Source organism: Passer domesticus, chromosome 2, assembly GCF_036417665.1.
Source record: "Passer domesticus isolate bPasDom1 chromosome 2, bPasDom1.hap1, whole genome shotgun sequence".
Lineage (NCBI taxonomy): Eukaryota > Metazoa > Chordata > Aves > Passeriformes > Passeridae > Passer > Passer domesticus.
The window spans coordinates 99,968,666-99,983,330 of NC_087475.1; the positions used below are offsets into that span (position 1 = coordinate 99,968,666).

At 44.9% G+C, this 14,665-nt stretch overlaps 1 protein-coding gene across 6 annotated transcripts in view; it reads right to left on the reverse strand.

The window, feature by feature from the left end:
* Nucleotides 1–1,408: 1,408 nt before the first annotated feature.
* LOC135294540 (trypsin-like) overlaps nucleotides 1,409–14,665 on the reverse strand; it is a 29,643-nt gene continuing 16,386 nt past the window's right edge. The window contains exons 1-5 of one of the 6 annotated variants that reach the window (XM_064409927.1): nucleotides 7,456–7,768; nucleotides 7,135–7,303; nucleotides 6,280–6,533; nucleotides 5,560–5,696; nucleotides 1,409–1,554 (exon numbers count right to left, since the gene is read on the reverse strand). In XM_064409927.1, the coding sequence (XP_064265997.1) occupies nucleotides 1,444–1,554; nucleotides 5,560–5,696; nucleotides 6,280–6,533; nucleotides 7,135–7,303; nucleotides 7,456–7,630 (846 nt within the window). In that variant the 5' untranslated portion in view covers nucleotides 7,631–7,768 and the 3' untranslated portion in view covers nucleotides 1,409–1,443. The other 5 variants (XM_064409924.1, XM_064409928.1, XM_064409929.1 and 2 more) reach the window with 5 other exon arrangements.

Below are 14,665 nucleotides of genomic sequence, written 5' to 3' on the forward strand. Positions count from 1 at the left end.
AACAAACCAATACCACATCCATTACAATCAGTGATATACTCACAGACATCAACAGTGGTAAGCATACTACCCTTCAAAATAGAACAGCAATTGATTTTCTTTTACTAACACATAAACAAATTAGTGAGAATTTTGAAAAACTGTGTTTTATAAATTTGACCTATCATTCTGAATTCAAACACAAAAGCATAAAAAAGCTAAAAAAATTAACAGATTAAATAAAAGAAGACAGTGAATCATAGTTAGACAATTTATTCAAAAGATAGAGCTTCACAACTCAGTTAAGAAAACTTTATAAAATAGGATTATATGTGTTAACTATTTCAATACTGATATTAGCAGTCATACTTTGTATACTACAGTGCCTACCACAAATGATAGACAGAACTGTCAAAGAGGTTTTTATCATACAAAAGAATAATACAAGAAATGAAATCATAGAAAGTTCTCAAAATCAGGCACCATGGGGTTCCCCAGCTATCCCATGCAGACTTTGTGCCATGCAGCAGAGGACACATGGATTTCCTTCAGAGCAGAAACACCAGAGGGTGGAGAGGCTGCAGTGGCCTGGGTCTCCTCAGCCTGTGAGCAGAGCAGCACTGAGGTGTCCCTGGCAGAGCAGCAGTGAATTCAATTGCTCTGTACAGCTGCTTTCTAGACCCCAGTGCTCTCACAGGCTGAATCCCAGGGGCAGCCTCCACAGCCCACTGCAGGACAAGCTCAGTCCTGCCAGGAAAGCAAATGTCTTTGTAGGGGCCAGTTCTCAGGGCAGAGGGGAACAATGACACAGAGGCTCTCTGTCATTCTCCAGGGTTCTCCGCCAGCCAATGCCTTCTCTCATTTCTTGGCCAGCCCCACCCTGAGATGGCTCACCCTCACTCCCTGCTCCCTTTCCACAGACCTTTGGGCAGCTACAAGAGGCAGCTTGCTGAGAGGGTAGGGGCTTTCCCCCCATGCTTCCCTGCTGTTTCTTTGTGACCACTGCCCTGCCCTCTGCTCACCCCAGGGAACTGGAGACCCTTTGCATGGACACATCAGGCACAGCCTCCTCTCTGCTGGAGTGCTGCTGCTGGTGGGAGGATTTGGGGTTTCTACAAAGAAGCCCAAATTCTTTGCATTTTTCTCCAAGTTCTTTAGAGGAATCTGGGGTCTTTCCAGAATCTTCTCTAGGCAGATTGGGGAAATTAATGCAATGGGACACACTCAGACCTGCAGCAGAGGATTTGGGAGCAGCTGGAAGCATTGCAGCCCTCCTCTGCTGACAGTACAAAGGAGATCATCTTCACAGCAAAGCCCTTCAGGATCCTGGGCAGTCGGATCCCTTGCTGTCCTGTGTGGGCCAGCCTCACACTGCTGTGCACACAGCACAGCACGGATGTGCAGAGTCTGTCACACCTCTGTACCCAAACTCAGTGCACACAAACTACGAGTGTCTCCTCCTGCCTACAGGGATTTCCCACTGCCTTGGGCAGGTGACCAAGACTGTGTGCAGAGCAGAAGACATGGTTTTCTCCAGCTTTGTCCATTTGTGTCCTGGTGCTCTTTTGCAGAAAGCTGCAATAAAGAGGCAAAGAGAGCATGCATTTTTCTCTGGCATGGAGAAGGTCAGTGTGCATCAGCACATCCTGTGGGGCACACCCTTCTCCTCAAAAATCTTTGCAAAGTGTCCTTCCCAAAGGACAATCCCAGTGCAGAAGCAAAGGCAGCCTGTTCTCTCCTTGAGATCCCCCTTTGGTGTTAGAGAGGAACAGCTACAGAACTATTCTCTGCCAGGCTCCAAGAAACACCAGCTTGGCAGGTCAGCAGCTTTTCCCGTATCTGGACAGCACATAGGCCTGACTGGGAGAAGCAGAGATCGCACATTGCAGCTTCCTGGGCTGGGAGTCTGTGAGTGTGAGGCAGGCTAGGGAGGAGACAAACAGTGGACACAGATGTGGTAATCAGCAGAAGAAATGCGGCACTCAATATGAGTGATCAGAACTTTATTGATAGGCACATACATTTATATTTGTGTTAATGAGGCTAATATATATTGCAAAGGTAAGCACATTACTGGTTAGTTACTTATCAGCTAACTATGCCTACCTTAGCATTCTTGTGACTACTAGGTTGCAGCTGTTCTAATCTTTTCTTCATATTTCTAACTAACGATCCTCTCCCCCATCCTGAGGTTGCACCAAGGGCACAGTGCCCTTGCCAGGTTTGGACACTGACTGCTGACTCCTATCCTCGTCTCCTTCTTGCTTAACTAACGGTATTATATCAGTGTGACCTTTGTCAGCTAGCAACTGTCCACAAAATCCTCCACACACAGACACAAACATGCACTTCTGACATCTCCCTCTCTTCCCATCAATTTCTGCCATTTTTTGCATTCCTGTGCACACACTCAGGCTGCCACACAGCCCCATCCTGCTCCATGACAGCTCTGAACTCTGCCAGCTACTGAAGTCCCACCTACTCTTGCACACCCACACTCACACAGCAGGAAGCCAGAGGAGCAGAGTACAAGCAGCTCAGGACTGCCTGCAGGTGTCATTCCCCACCATTCCTGGACAGCCAACAGCATTGTGACACTGCAGACTCCTGCTCACTCCCCTGCCCACCCACAGAGAGACTGATCTCTTCCTCTCCAGCTCTCCTGTTTACATATCTCTGTGTCTGTGCTTTCATCAGGGACAGGTGGCTGGAAGGAGGGGGCCATTCTCCATGGATTTCCATCGCTTCCTTGTGGCCATGCTGCTCCCTGTGGGTAAGTGGCCTTCCCTTCCTCTTGAGCAGCTGCATGGGAGCTGCTGCTGCATCCTCAGCTGTGCTCCCGGTTGCTTGGCAGTGCCTCTTCCCAAGGCTTCCAGTGTGGGGGTGAGCAATGAACCAGGTGAGCTTTTCCACCAGCTATTCAATCTGGAAACTCCGCAAAGCTACAAATTTTTTTTCAGCCCCATTTTAATGCGTCAATTGAGAGTACCGCAGTCATTATTTCTCAAAACAGATTTACTGCTGCATTTGAAGTTGGTTTGTTTGGGGAATTTTGGATCCTATGTGCCTTTTTTCAGAGATGCAGGGCACTGGCCCATAGCTTTCTGATATCCCGGTGGCATTCCTTCCCATGACATATTTCAAGGATGAGTATTTTTGTCCTCTTCAATACATTTCACTTCTCACCTTTCATCTCCTCTCTTTCCAGGCTGGGCCCTTGAGCAATCACCAGATTCAGTTGTCCGGGTGGGAGACACCGTGACTCTGAAATGTTCTGCATCAGGAAAAGATTTCGTAAACATGTACTGGTACAAGTTACCCAAGGAAAAGGATGCCAGTATGCAGTTGGTTGTATATTCAGTGGAAGGTGGCAAAGCAGACATTGAGAAGGAATTCAAAAATCGCTTCCAGAGTAATGGGACTAGGAACAACCATTTATCAGTGAAGGTAGAGCATGCCCAACTCAATGACACAGGCACACATTTCTGTGCTGAACAAGATCCACAGTGACTCAAAGGCTGGTGCAGCATAGCACAAACCTTTCCAGGCAAACAGGGATCTGCCACCAGCACACATTGAGCCCTGTGTTTGAGAGAACCCCATTTTCTTACAGGCCCTGCAGCTCTTCAGGAAAGATGGTCTATGTCTCTCTGTCCATGTGTCTGTCTTTTGCATGGTCTATAACTGTTCTTCTATTCTTTCCCATCTCTGAATCACCACCTGATTCTTGTTTCTTCTGGATCTCACTGTCTCCACTCATATCTCTGCCATTTACAGACTGCTTCTCAGTTTCCTCCTTCCACATCTTTCTGTTTGTCCCCTCTCCTTTGTCTCTTGTTACACCAATTCTTTTCATATTCCCTATTCCATTCTGCATCCATCTCTCCTTCCTTTCTGTCTGCTATGTCAACTCATGGTTTGAGAACCAGGATGTGGAATAGTTCATGCAGCCCTTTCCTTCTCCACAAGCTGGAAATACAAGGCAAACTGGTCCTTGGTCCCACTGGTCTGAAAGGGAATGGGCACACAGCTCTGCAGCTGGGACCCCATGTTACACCTCTACCCTGTCGTCTGAGCACTCTAATGTTTATGATGTAATCCAATCTTCCCAGTATCCCGGGACTGTAGGCAAAGAGCCCCAGGCAGCAGCACTCATGCCCACAATCACTTCCCGAGCCTTTCTTTCTGCCCTCCTGCTACTTTAATTTCCTGTCTTCATTTTAGTGTTCATTCTTTCATAAATTTTTGCCTTTTTATCTTCCTTCCTTCTCTCTTGCTTTCTTCCCTGCTTTCCTCCCTTTCTGGCTTGTGTTCTGGCTTCCCTCCCAGCTATGTCCTTTCTTCCTGTAGCTTTTCTGCCTTCCCTCCTCACTTCCCTCCTTCCTCTCCCCAAACTTCTTTTCTTCTTGGGATTTGGGACACCATAGCCTCCTTCTGGGACTCTGTAAGCACAAAACATGACATCCCAATCAGCCTCCTGGCAAGGACCAACTCTGCAACATGGCAGATCCAAATACTCTACTGCAATGCCTTTCCTTCTGCTGACCTCCTGGCCCTCACCACCCTCATCCCTCTTCCATTCCTCAGACGGTGATATAAGCAGGCTCAAAGAAAGGATGACATGCTGCAGCTGCTGGTGTTCCAAGAAGGGGGACAGGCAAGGTTTGAGGATGAATTTCAGAATAATTTCAAGAACTGTTGAAATATGGGCTATTACTTTTCCTGTTCAAAAAGAAGTGAAATTATGTTCTGCTTCAGAAGCAAGAGCATGTAACTGACTGAAAGAATCCTGATGATGAGTCTGCGAAGTGTTCCAAGACCCTGTTAATTGAGAGGCACTACAGAAAATAAATATGTTCTCTTGACTGATGTTCACTGCTACTGTGCTCCATATAACAGCCTTTGGAAGTTTCCAGAGAAAGAGTGCACAAAGTAGGGGTGCCTGAAAGTCTTTATTAATTTCTCATAATTTTTTGCTTGTCCAGACCCAAAAGAACAGGAATGATGATGAGAAAAGGCAGGTCACACCAAACAAGCGTCTCAGTTGGCGGTGATGGTGGACTGGATCCAGGAGACATAGTTGCAAACCTTGGTGTAAACTCCGGGATGGCCCTTCTGGGCACACCCATAACCCCAGGAGACAATGCCCTGGAGCTCTCCATTGCAGGCCACGGGACCGCCGGAATCTCCCTGTGCACACAAAGGGTACGGATATTCAGCAAATGGCATCAGCCTCAGCAATGAGCCAGAGATCCCTGAGATCACTGCCTCTGCAGGAAATCCTGCCGGGGGTACTCTGCAAAAAAGTTCTACAAAGGCTGATTCACACTCTCCACCTGATGCTACCATGCCTGACTTGAGCTCCAAGGGTACCACAGCTAAGCATGAGTCAGCTGCCTCTTTTTGCCAGATGCAGTACTTGGCAAACCTTCAGGATATGTGTGCCCAAAGGCTCTGCTGTCATTCAAAAACTCAGATTTAACAGTGCAGTGAGTACAGCTGACTCTGTAATGTGAAGGCCTCTTCAGCTGGGAAAAGGCAGGAGAGAAATGACTGGGAAAGGAGAGGCTGATGAGTTACCTGGCAGGAGTCTTTTCCTCCCTCCACGAATCCTACACACATCATGTTCTTGGTAATTTGCCCAGGGTAGGCATCAGAGCACTGCTTGTCAGAGAGGACCGGAGCGTTCAGGCACTGCAGTTGGTCTGGGTAGTTAGCTGCAAAGAAAAAGGGAGAGATGGTTGATGGCATTGCTGAGTCCTTTTCAGAACTCGGAGAAGATCTTAGCAGTTCTAGCAGCAATCCTGCTTCCTGTCAACAGTAAGCACAGCATGAGTACCTTCTGTAGAGATGGGACAAATGCTACCCATGGGCCCACTATTCTGTACTGCAGCCACCTTAACTTTTCCGGCACTGGAAGTTCATCAGTTGGCAGGAGTGGGGACTCTCTTGTGATACCTACACTGAGTCTCAGGAAAACTGTCCTCTCCTCTGGTGCAGGTTTAGATGTCATCAGTGGAATAGACACCTCTCACCATGCATATCTCTGACCATTGGCGTGAGAGAACAGAGATCTCTGGTAGGAATTCAAGAGTCACAGTCCTTAACTTCATCCTTATTCCCAGAGAACTGACAGCTCTGTTGATATTAAGTGTGCAGTCCCTACACTGACACGTCACTCAAAAAAGCTGTCCCACAGCACTTCCCTGTGTTTTAGCCTGTCCTGTTGGGGGTTAATGGCCAGGTCTTAGAGACTGTCCTGGGCCCCCAAGGCTCTGTATGCTCCCCCAGAGTACTCACAGCCACTGCTGAGAGTGTTGCCCCAGCCAGAGATCAGGCAGCTGGTGCCGGCGGCCACGCAGCTGGTAGGCAGAGGAATGGTTTGGACAGCATTGTTGAGCTTGGCTGGGGTGGCCAGCTTGATGAGCATGATGTCATTGTCCAGGGTGTAGGCGCTGTAGCCGGAGTGGCGGATGACTTTAGCAGAGTTGATGAACTGCTGTGTGGATTCGGTGAGCTCCAGGTTGTGTTTCCCAAGCTGCACTTGGATGCGACTGGAAAACACAAGGCACAGCATGTGCTTTACTGATACAGGCAGGTTGAGAGAAACCTCCCTGTCACTGAGTGCACTCGCTCCAACATCACTGCCACAGAAGCCTTCTGGGACAGGGGATCTTTCTTGTCCTGCAGGGAGCCCAGGGGATCCACACTGACATCTTAACCCACTCCAACCATGGTGGTCAATTTCTGCAGGTTTGTAAATACTTGACAGCAGCTGAATACAGAGCAGCACTAGATACAAATATTCTGGGACAAGGCAAACAGCTCCAGTCTGACCTCGATCCTCTTCCTGTTCTCCAGGGAGAATGCCTTAACAAGATTCATGCAACTGATAAGAAATCACAGCCCAGAACTCTCTGCTTGATTATTCCACTGTTATTTCAGAAAACGCTCTGCCTTCATAGGAACACTTGCAGAAGTGGAAAACCCCTCAGGATGCCTCGGCCTGGCTTCTTGAATGATCCACCCATCCCTTGGCTGTCTCTGGTGAGAATGGAGGCACTTACATATTTCTATCTCATAGCTCAGAATTCCTGCTAGAAGTGAACTGGAAGACAGAAGTAGGTTATGGAAGGATGTAATTTTTCCACTCACGATTTGTAGCAGTGAGCAGCCGACACGACCCACTGGCTGCTGATGAGGGAACCTCCACAGAAGTGATATCCAGAATTCAGGGACACTTGATAGGGCACAGAGTTCTTTGCACAGGTGAAGCCTCCCACAATCTTGTCATCATCATCTTCAGCAAAGGTGGGGAAGGCAACTGCGAGACAAGTGCCATGTGTCAACACAGAAATGTTCTTGTTGGATCAGATCACGGGTGTGTCTTTCCCTGCATCCTACTGAAACAGTCAAGGGTTGACTGAGGGAAAAAGTAAAAACTACTGTGCAGTGATATTTTCTTGGAACACCCACCGAGGGTCCAAAATTTTGCAGTTGCCTTAGGACTTCTTGGTCCAGAACTATTCCCTATGCACTCCTTAGTCCTGAAGGAGGAGGCAGCCTTTTTCTGAAGCTGTGGCCACAACTCCATAGCTGGGTTGGGAACCTCTATGAAGGTGTTTATTCCCCAGCTTGTGGCACAAGGCATTATGAGCAGACAGAAGATGGAAGTTGCAGGGCTCTGACATGTGCAAGTCAAAACTGGACTTGACTTTCCCACAACAGGCTACCTTGCAGTTTTGACTTAGAAAATCAGCTTCCTATTAAATTAAAGAAATTGAAATAAAAAATATACTCACCAGCCACCCCAATAAAGGCGAGGAACAGCAGGCACTTCATGGTCCTGATTCAACCTCAAACCCAGACAGGCTGACTGGATGTGGGAGCTGCTAGAAATATGTTTTTGGTGATGTTCTTATCTCTAGTCCAAGGTTTTCTCCAGACAAAAAAGTACACAGTGGAAAATTTGAAGTTCCAAATGTGGGCATGAGCAGGCATTGATAGAATGTACAAATGTCACACCCGTTAATCATAAACCTCTGCTAAGATAGAGAGCTATTTTAATTATTCTGTTAGGTAGCCTTCAATTGAAAAATACCTTTTGGCTTTGGAAGATGTGTAGTTGTTTGTCTGTCTCATACACAGCACCTGTACAACAGGAATAACAACCCTGAAACCTCTTTCAGATTTCTCTGTGCTGATGGTATCTTTCTTTAAAATGCATGTTTTTACCCAAAGTTGCATATTTTAGGGAGTGGACAGAGACATACATTGCACTTTTTGGGGAAAAAAAACCCCAAAACTCCAGCAGACCCTGTGGTTAACTTTGTTAAATTTATTTTAGCAAATTCCTTTTCTTGCATAATGTGTGTTTTTATCACATGCAATACAGTGTTTTCCTAAATCAAATTCCTCCATTGTAATTTCAAAAGGGAGGATAGAAAAATGATCCTGTGCCCCCCACTGCTTCCCAAGTTAAATAGTTCAAATGTGGGAATGCTCAGCGTCTCCCTTTTTAAATTTCTCTCTGCTAACCTGTATTAAAATATCTGCCTAAGTACCAAACCATGCTTTTATTCATCTTTGGAATGTTCTACAGACTCATGTTTGCCACACAAGAATTTCAGTACAATGCTGATGTTTATGAGTATAATGTAGATGAGCAATAATGCTGTGAACACAAATAGTGAGATCTTCCGAAATCCCTCTCTGCTGGAGTGGGGATATCTGTCATGACACAAAGTTTACTAAAGCTGAATGCTTTGCTGAATAATCATGTTAATTCTCCAAGCAGCGGCCAACTTCATCACGTTAGCTCCTGAAACACACAGGATTCTCTCCAGAGACATTAAAGAGCAGGCATATGTTTGGAGATGCTGGAACAGCTTGAGACAATAAAAAGGAATACTCTTCCTCTCCATTTCTTGATTAATTTTTTTTTTTTGGTGGGCCCTGAAGAACTGATATGCACAGTGTCACTCTCCAGAGGGAAATTTTTCTTCGTGTTGAAGTACAAGTCCAAGGCCAGGGTCTCCTCCAAGTTGGTGCATGAATTCTCTTGGCCTTTAAACTGGTATTAATGCACAGCTTTCTTACAAGCATGCTGTATCCTGTGAAAGAAAGAAGGATCAGAAGCTTCCTGTGGGAAAGCAAAAAGTCCAAAGGACTAAGAGGGTCAAAAATTACCAAAGCTGTCCAATCTGATCATAACGAAGTGGAGCATGAAAAATTCCCGATTTACTAGAGAATGTAATTTGATCTGTGGATCTCTCTTTTCTTTGTCCAAAACATGCCATTGGCATAGAAGCAGACCCAGGTTTTAGAACAATGTTTTTCCTGATCGATAGCTTTCATATCCTGTAAGGTAACACTTAGGCTGTGACTGCTTCCCTTTCCTTCCCTTCATGGGGTTTTTCATTCAGTTTAATGACCACACAAATTTTAGGTGAATTAGCAAGTGAGCATTTGAATCAGGAAGCTTGACCATACCTGCCTTTGTCTTGGTACTTCTTATTGTTTTTCTTTCTTACTTATTTAATCATCTCTGATCTTTAACATATATATGTGGATGTCAGCCTGGCCAGGGAGAGACAAATGGCAGTCGTTTCTCAGAGTGGCTTGTGAGAATTTTAGGGACTTGTAGAAATGTGATAACTTGTTAGTATAAACAGTCTGCAGCTGGTGTTTTCCCACTTTGTTTTCTTGCTCTTCTCGAGGATGGTGTGTGAGAAAGATGTTTTTCATTAACTAGCCAATCAAATGCAATGTATTGTACCAGTCTATAAAAACTGAAGAATCCTTCGTAATAAAGCCTTCTTTTTGTCCCTTGGGTCAAAAGTTGGGTCTCTCGTCTGTTCTTGTGTCATTCTTGGCTCAAGGGCGACATATAAATGATTCTTAACAAATGGAAGTACATCGTATAGGGCTGGCTGATAATCCCCCAGAAGAACATTGTCGTGGCTACTACCAAAGCCTGGGCTAGCTCTTAGAATTCCAGCACCATGCCAGGAGTGGGGAACTGCCTCGGTATGGGGATTTACCAGAGACAGAGCCTTCAGAGCCACTTGCTCTATCGTGCCAGACACAAGCCATGACAGGGACCAGGCAGAAGAGAAAGGAGGAGGCTGTCCGTCTTGAGGTTGCAAACCCTTACAAGGAAGGGTTTATTCCAAGTAAACAGATCAGAAACAAAGAGTCCTGTGCACTCCTGTGCAAGGGGTTTTATACAGATGCAAGTCAGGGGACAGATACAAACAGCTAACAAGTAGGGAGTACTCAGGGGATGAGTGAAGGGATTACATCAAGTGTCTAAGCCCAAATGGGGTAGGAGGGTGGAGAGGATGGGTCACATGGGCCAATGGGGCTTCGAGGAGTAGAGGAATTCCAAAAGGGTGTTGCAGTCAGGGATTGGCCCAACGTTCAAGTGGCAGAGAAGGCTCAGGAACAAAAGGGACTGGGTTGCCTTGACAGGCAGGGAAAGAGCTGGAGCAAGAGGTGGGGAATGGTATGAGGGACAGCTTTGAGGGCAGGTAAAATCCTGGGTATAAACCAACTCAGGGAGAGCATGGGGTACAACAGAACAAACTACTTAACAAGGAATCAATAAAATAAATTTGAATTGCAACAGAATGTGATCTCTGAGGTTCCCTAAGCTACTTGCTTAAATCAGCAAGAGGAGACTCCTGACCTCTTCCTAGGCTACTCCTAAAGCTCACAGCCAAAGATCTGGATCATAGCTCCTGTGACTCTTGTGTTCCTAAGTCTTTGACGGCAGGTATCTAGTGAACATACCTCATGCAAGCCCCTCTCATTCTCTCTGACACCCCTTCTAGAGGCTCTCATAAAGCCCAGAATTAACATATTGTTCATCGGGCGAACTGATGTCAAATGAAGGCAAATGGTGTTTCTGACTCATGATTCAGAGTTCACCCAGCAAGCAGTCTCAGAGCAGCCCTTCAGGTCTTTAATGAGAACTGTGGAGGATGTACAGACCCCTTTGAAGTACAGCTGAAATTAGAACACCCTCTGATGACCCTCCTTTCTTTCTTTCTTTAGGAGAAGAAATTCCTGTCTGAAACAGAAATAACTCCTTCTGCTCAGTGGTGCTGACCATCCCACAGACCCATTGACAGGTTTTTCATGGTTTGCTTCAAAGAATACACTCAAGGGTGTACACCCATTGCTGCAAACAAGTTTCTCATTTCATGCAGTAATGCTGCAGTAGAAAGCTGGTGGCTCCTGGGGGCACAGGAACAGGGAGGGCTGGTGATTGAAGGGTAGCTGTATTAGATATTATCAATGGAGAAGAAATGGCAGCTTGTTTTTCTGGAACTTCATGTTCCTAGTTCAAATATTTTGGTCAACTGTATCATCACAGGACTTAGATAAAGGAAATCTATTTGTCCGGGCTGATGCAAGATGCTGGGAAAGAGAGACCTGTTGAGACTATGGGCTGACAGACATAAAGCTTCCCATGAGCATAAAACATGAAGTTTCTGAACTTAGTCATTTTACATCTCAGTCATTGGTTTGTTCCCTGTATGAGCCATTCACTTATGAGTTGGACTTGATGATCCTTGTGGGTCCCTTCCACCTCTGAATAATCTGTGATTCTGTGATCTCACAGGGCTTTGTGGTGGAGAAGCAACAGCTCCTCTCTTCCCAAGTGTCTTCTGCCAGTGAAGTGTTCCTGGACAGGGCACACCTAGGACTTGGAACATCAACTCCTTGCTGGGGATCAGGAGAGTATTTGGTGAAGGGCTGTGAATCTTCTAGACTTTGCATCTGAAATCCATATTCAGTGACAGTCTGCTGGCTTACGATGTTCCTGTGCAGGGGTCTTCAGAGTGGGGTGCAAGATGATGCACTGAGGTGTGAGGTGGAAGCATTAGAACTTTAGTGTTACATATCTAATTATCAGCTACTAAATATACATATACTGGGTGTATGTGTTTAAAAATACGTCCCTGATAGGGAGGTACAAAGAAGAATTTTTGGAGAACACTGTTCTAGTACTCTACAAAAATATTTCACATGGGGTTTCTCACATTTTGCTACAACATCCAGTGTCCCACAGTGTCCAATTCTGCAGAGCTTTCATGTCCTCTCTTTCTTCGCTACCCTGCAGCCATTCTGGTTTTTGTTAAGTTTTGGCAGGGGTGAAGAAAGAAAGTTATAACTTCTTTCAGAGGGCCTGAGTTCAGGAACTGGGAAGAAATTCTGGATGACTGTGGCCAGAGGCACTGAGGGAATAAAAAAGTAAGAAAATAGCATGGTGCTAGGAAGAAGCGTAGGGAAATCCTAAGAACAAGGGTTCCACATTGAGCCAGATGTGGATATAAAGCCTCAGGCTTTGAGGTGGGAAACAGACTGTGTCCCAGTAAACTTCAGCAAATGGCTGGACCAGGAAGGAAGGGCCTTGAAAGGACAAAGCAAAGTGGGACATCAGATTTGAAAATATTTATTTAATCCATCTCATCCAGCACATGATCTGCAAGAGATCAGAAGAGCTGAAGAACCTTCCCTAGAGGGTATGTGTACCCCAAGCCTATACAAACTGGGCAATTTTAACATCTCTAATACTAGAAGCTGAGTCTTTGCTATAAAAATATGGAATGGAGAGTTTGGGAAACAAAAAGGAAGACAAGAAAGGACTGCAAAAAGTATAAAGGTAGTGATGTGGAAAGTCAGATGGTCTGAAAAACTTGGGAAGAAGTTTAGAGGTGGCAGCCAGCAAGGCTGGCACAGTGAAATGGAATGGATGAGGAAAAGGAACTTTCACCAAATAAGCAGACAAGCTGCTTCCATTAGAAATAGAATTTGACTGGACTGTTTGTGGGTGAGAGCTGTAAAGGAGCAACATGAGTCTGACTCGGCAAGGGATGACAAGCCTGAGAAGGAAGGATTCCTCTAAGAATTGTCTGCAAAGAATTGGTCCTGGAGGACCTTCCTGTACTAGTGTAGACTATTGAAAAGGAATGGCCTGAGATGCCTTAAATCCCCTAAAACTACAGAGCCATCTGATGCGCACAGTCGCCACTGACTTGGATGCAATTCTAGTCCAGATCTTAGGCACTAAGCCTACATGTAGGCTGGATAATGCCAAGTGCCTTCCTCACTTTGCAACAGGCATTTTTCTCTAACATTTGGGACAGGGATAACCTTTGCCTGATGCTCTGTTGCATGACATTAGTTTCCAAATCCAGCACAAACCCCTGCTAAGCCAGTACTTACTGTTTCCCAGTGTATGTTAAACACTCTTCAGTAGGAAACTTTTCCTTGTTCCCTTGGTTCTCTTCCATGTGGGCAGCATACCTCAGCCTTTTCTCCATTGTCATAACTCTTCTGTGGTCTGTTTTACCCTTAAGGAGGAGATCTCAGAGTTTTCCCCCAAGGCTCACTGATAGGCTGGGCTGACAGATGGGAAGCTGCCACAGCTCCAGGCCCCCTGGCCCAGCTGGCAGTAAGAATGATAATGTTTTCCCTTATTTCATCTTTCATCTTAGAAGAAAACCGTCAAAAGAATTAGGCATTTTGAACTGAAAAAATGAAAGGGTTGTTAATTCAGCTACTCTTCAAAAGGCAGTAACATATTAAGCAATTCCCGAGAGACACACTAGAGGTCCTGAGTTACATCTTCCACTTGCTTCCTTCCTTTCGAGAGTCTGCAATCATCTTTTGTTTCCTGAGACAGAAAAGCTCATCTGAATAGGTATCTTCATCCTGGAATGAGCAATAAATTCTAACATAAGTGATTAAAGAAGAAGGTGTAGCCCAACTGCATTGAAATGTTTTTTTCCTTGTCTCAGAATTGTTACACAGAACAATTTTAGAATTCCCACAGCCTCCATAATCTGCTTAGTTTCCCATCAAGTCTCTGAAACAGTTTCTCCCTCCGGGATTTAAGGTCTGATTGCTACAGGGGAAAAAAAAAAAAAGCTTTTAACAGCCTGTTTGGCTTAACAGACAATAATCAAACTAAAAATTCCTGTACTGTCTTCATGCACAAGGCATGCATTTTGGGACACTGATCAAAGCAGCAGTGTCCTATAGAACTGTCTCAGCAGGGTCCATGGAAGTGTCTGAAAAGTGTCCCATTCTAGCAGTGAGGTGAAAGGGCAAAATGTCAATAAAATAAAATGAAGAACAAGTAAAATCAAAGTAAACCTTCCATAAAAAGAATAAAAGCTTGTGAGGACTAAAAGCTAAAAATAAGCATAAAAGAATAATCAGTATTGAAACATAAAAGGAAATGGAAGTATATTAAATTTGTTCAAATTTATTTGCTAACTGATGTATTGATTTTGAAAACAGCATAAAAATTCAAAGAAAAATGTACAAGTTATGGAAGGTAACTAAAAAATCAAAAAGGTCCATATCATCTGCAATTCCTTGACAAGTCACTGAAACTGTAATATCTCCAGCAGAGGGTTCAACCTTATGCCAGCATAGGTAAGGAATAATTTCTCCTGAGAAAACCTAAGAACTGGCCAAACCCCTATTTCTTAGTTGCAAAGTGTTCATGACACTGGAGATCATACAAAACTTTTATACATCATATAAAATTTATTTTCAGTCATGATTTGGAAGAAGCTATAGCTTCTCAGGTAATTTCTGTTAACTCCCTTAAAAAGAAGGATTGAAAAGGTGAGATAGGGAACATTCACTACCAAATTTTTGAGAT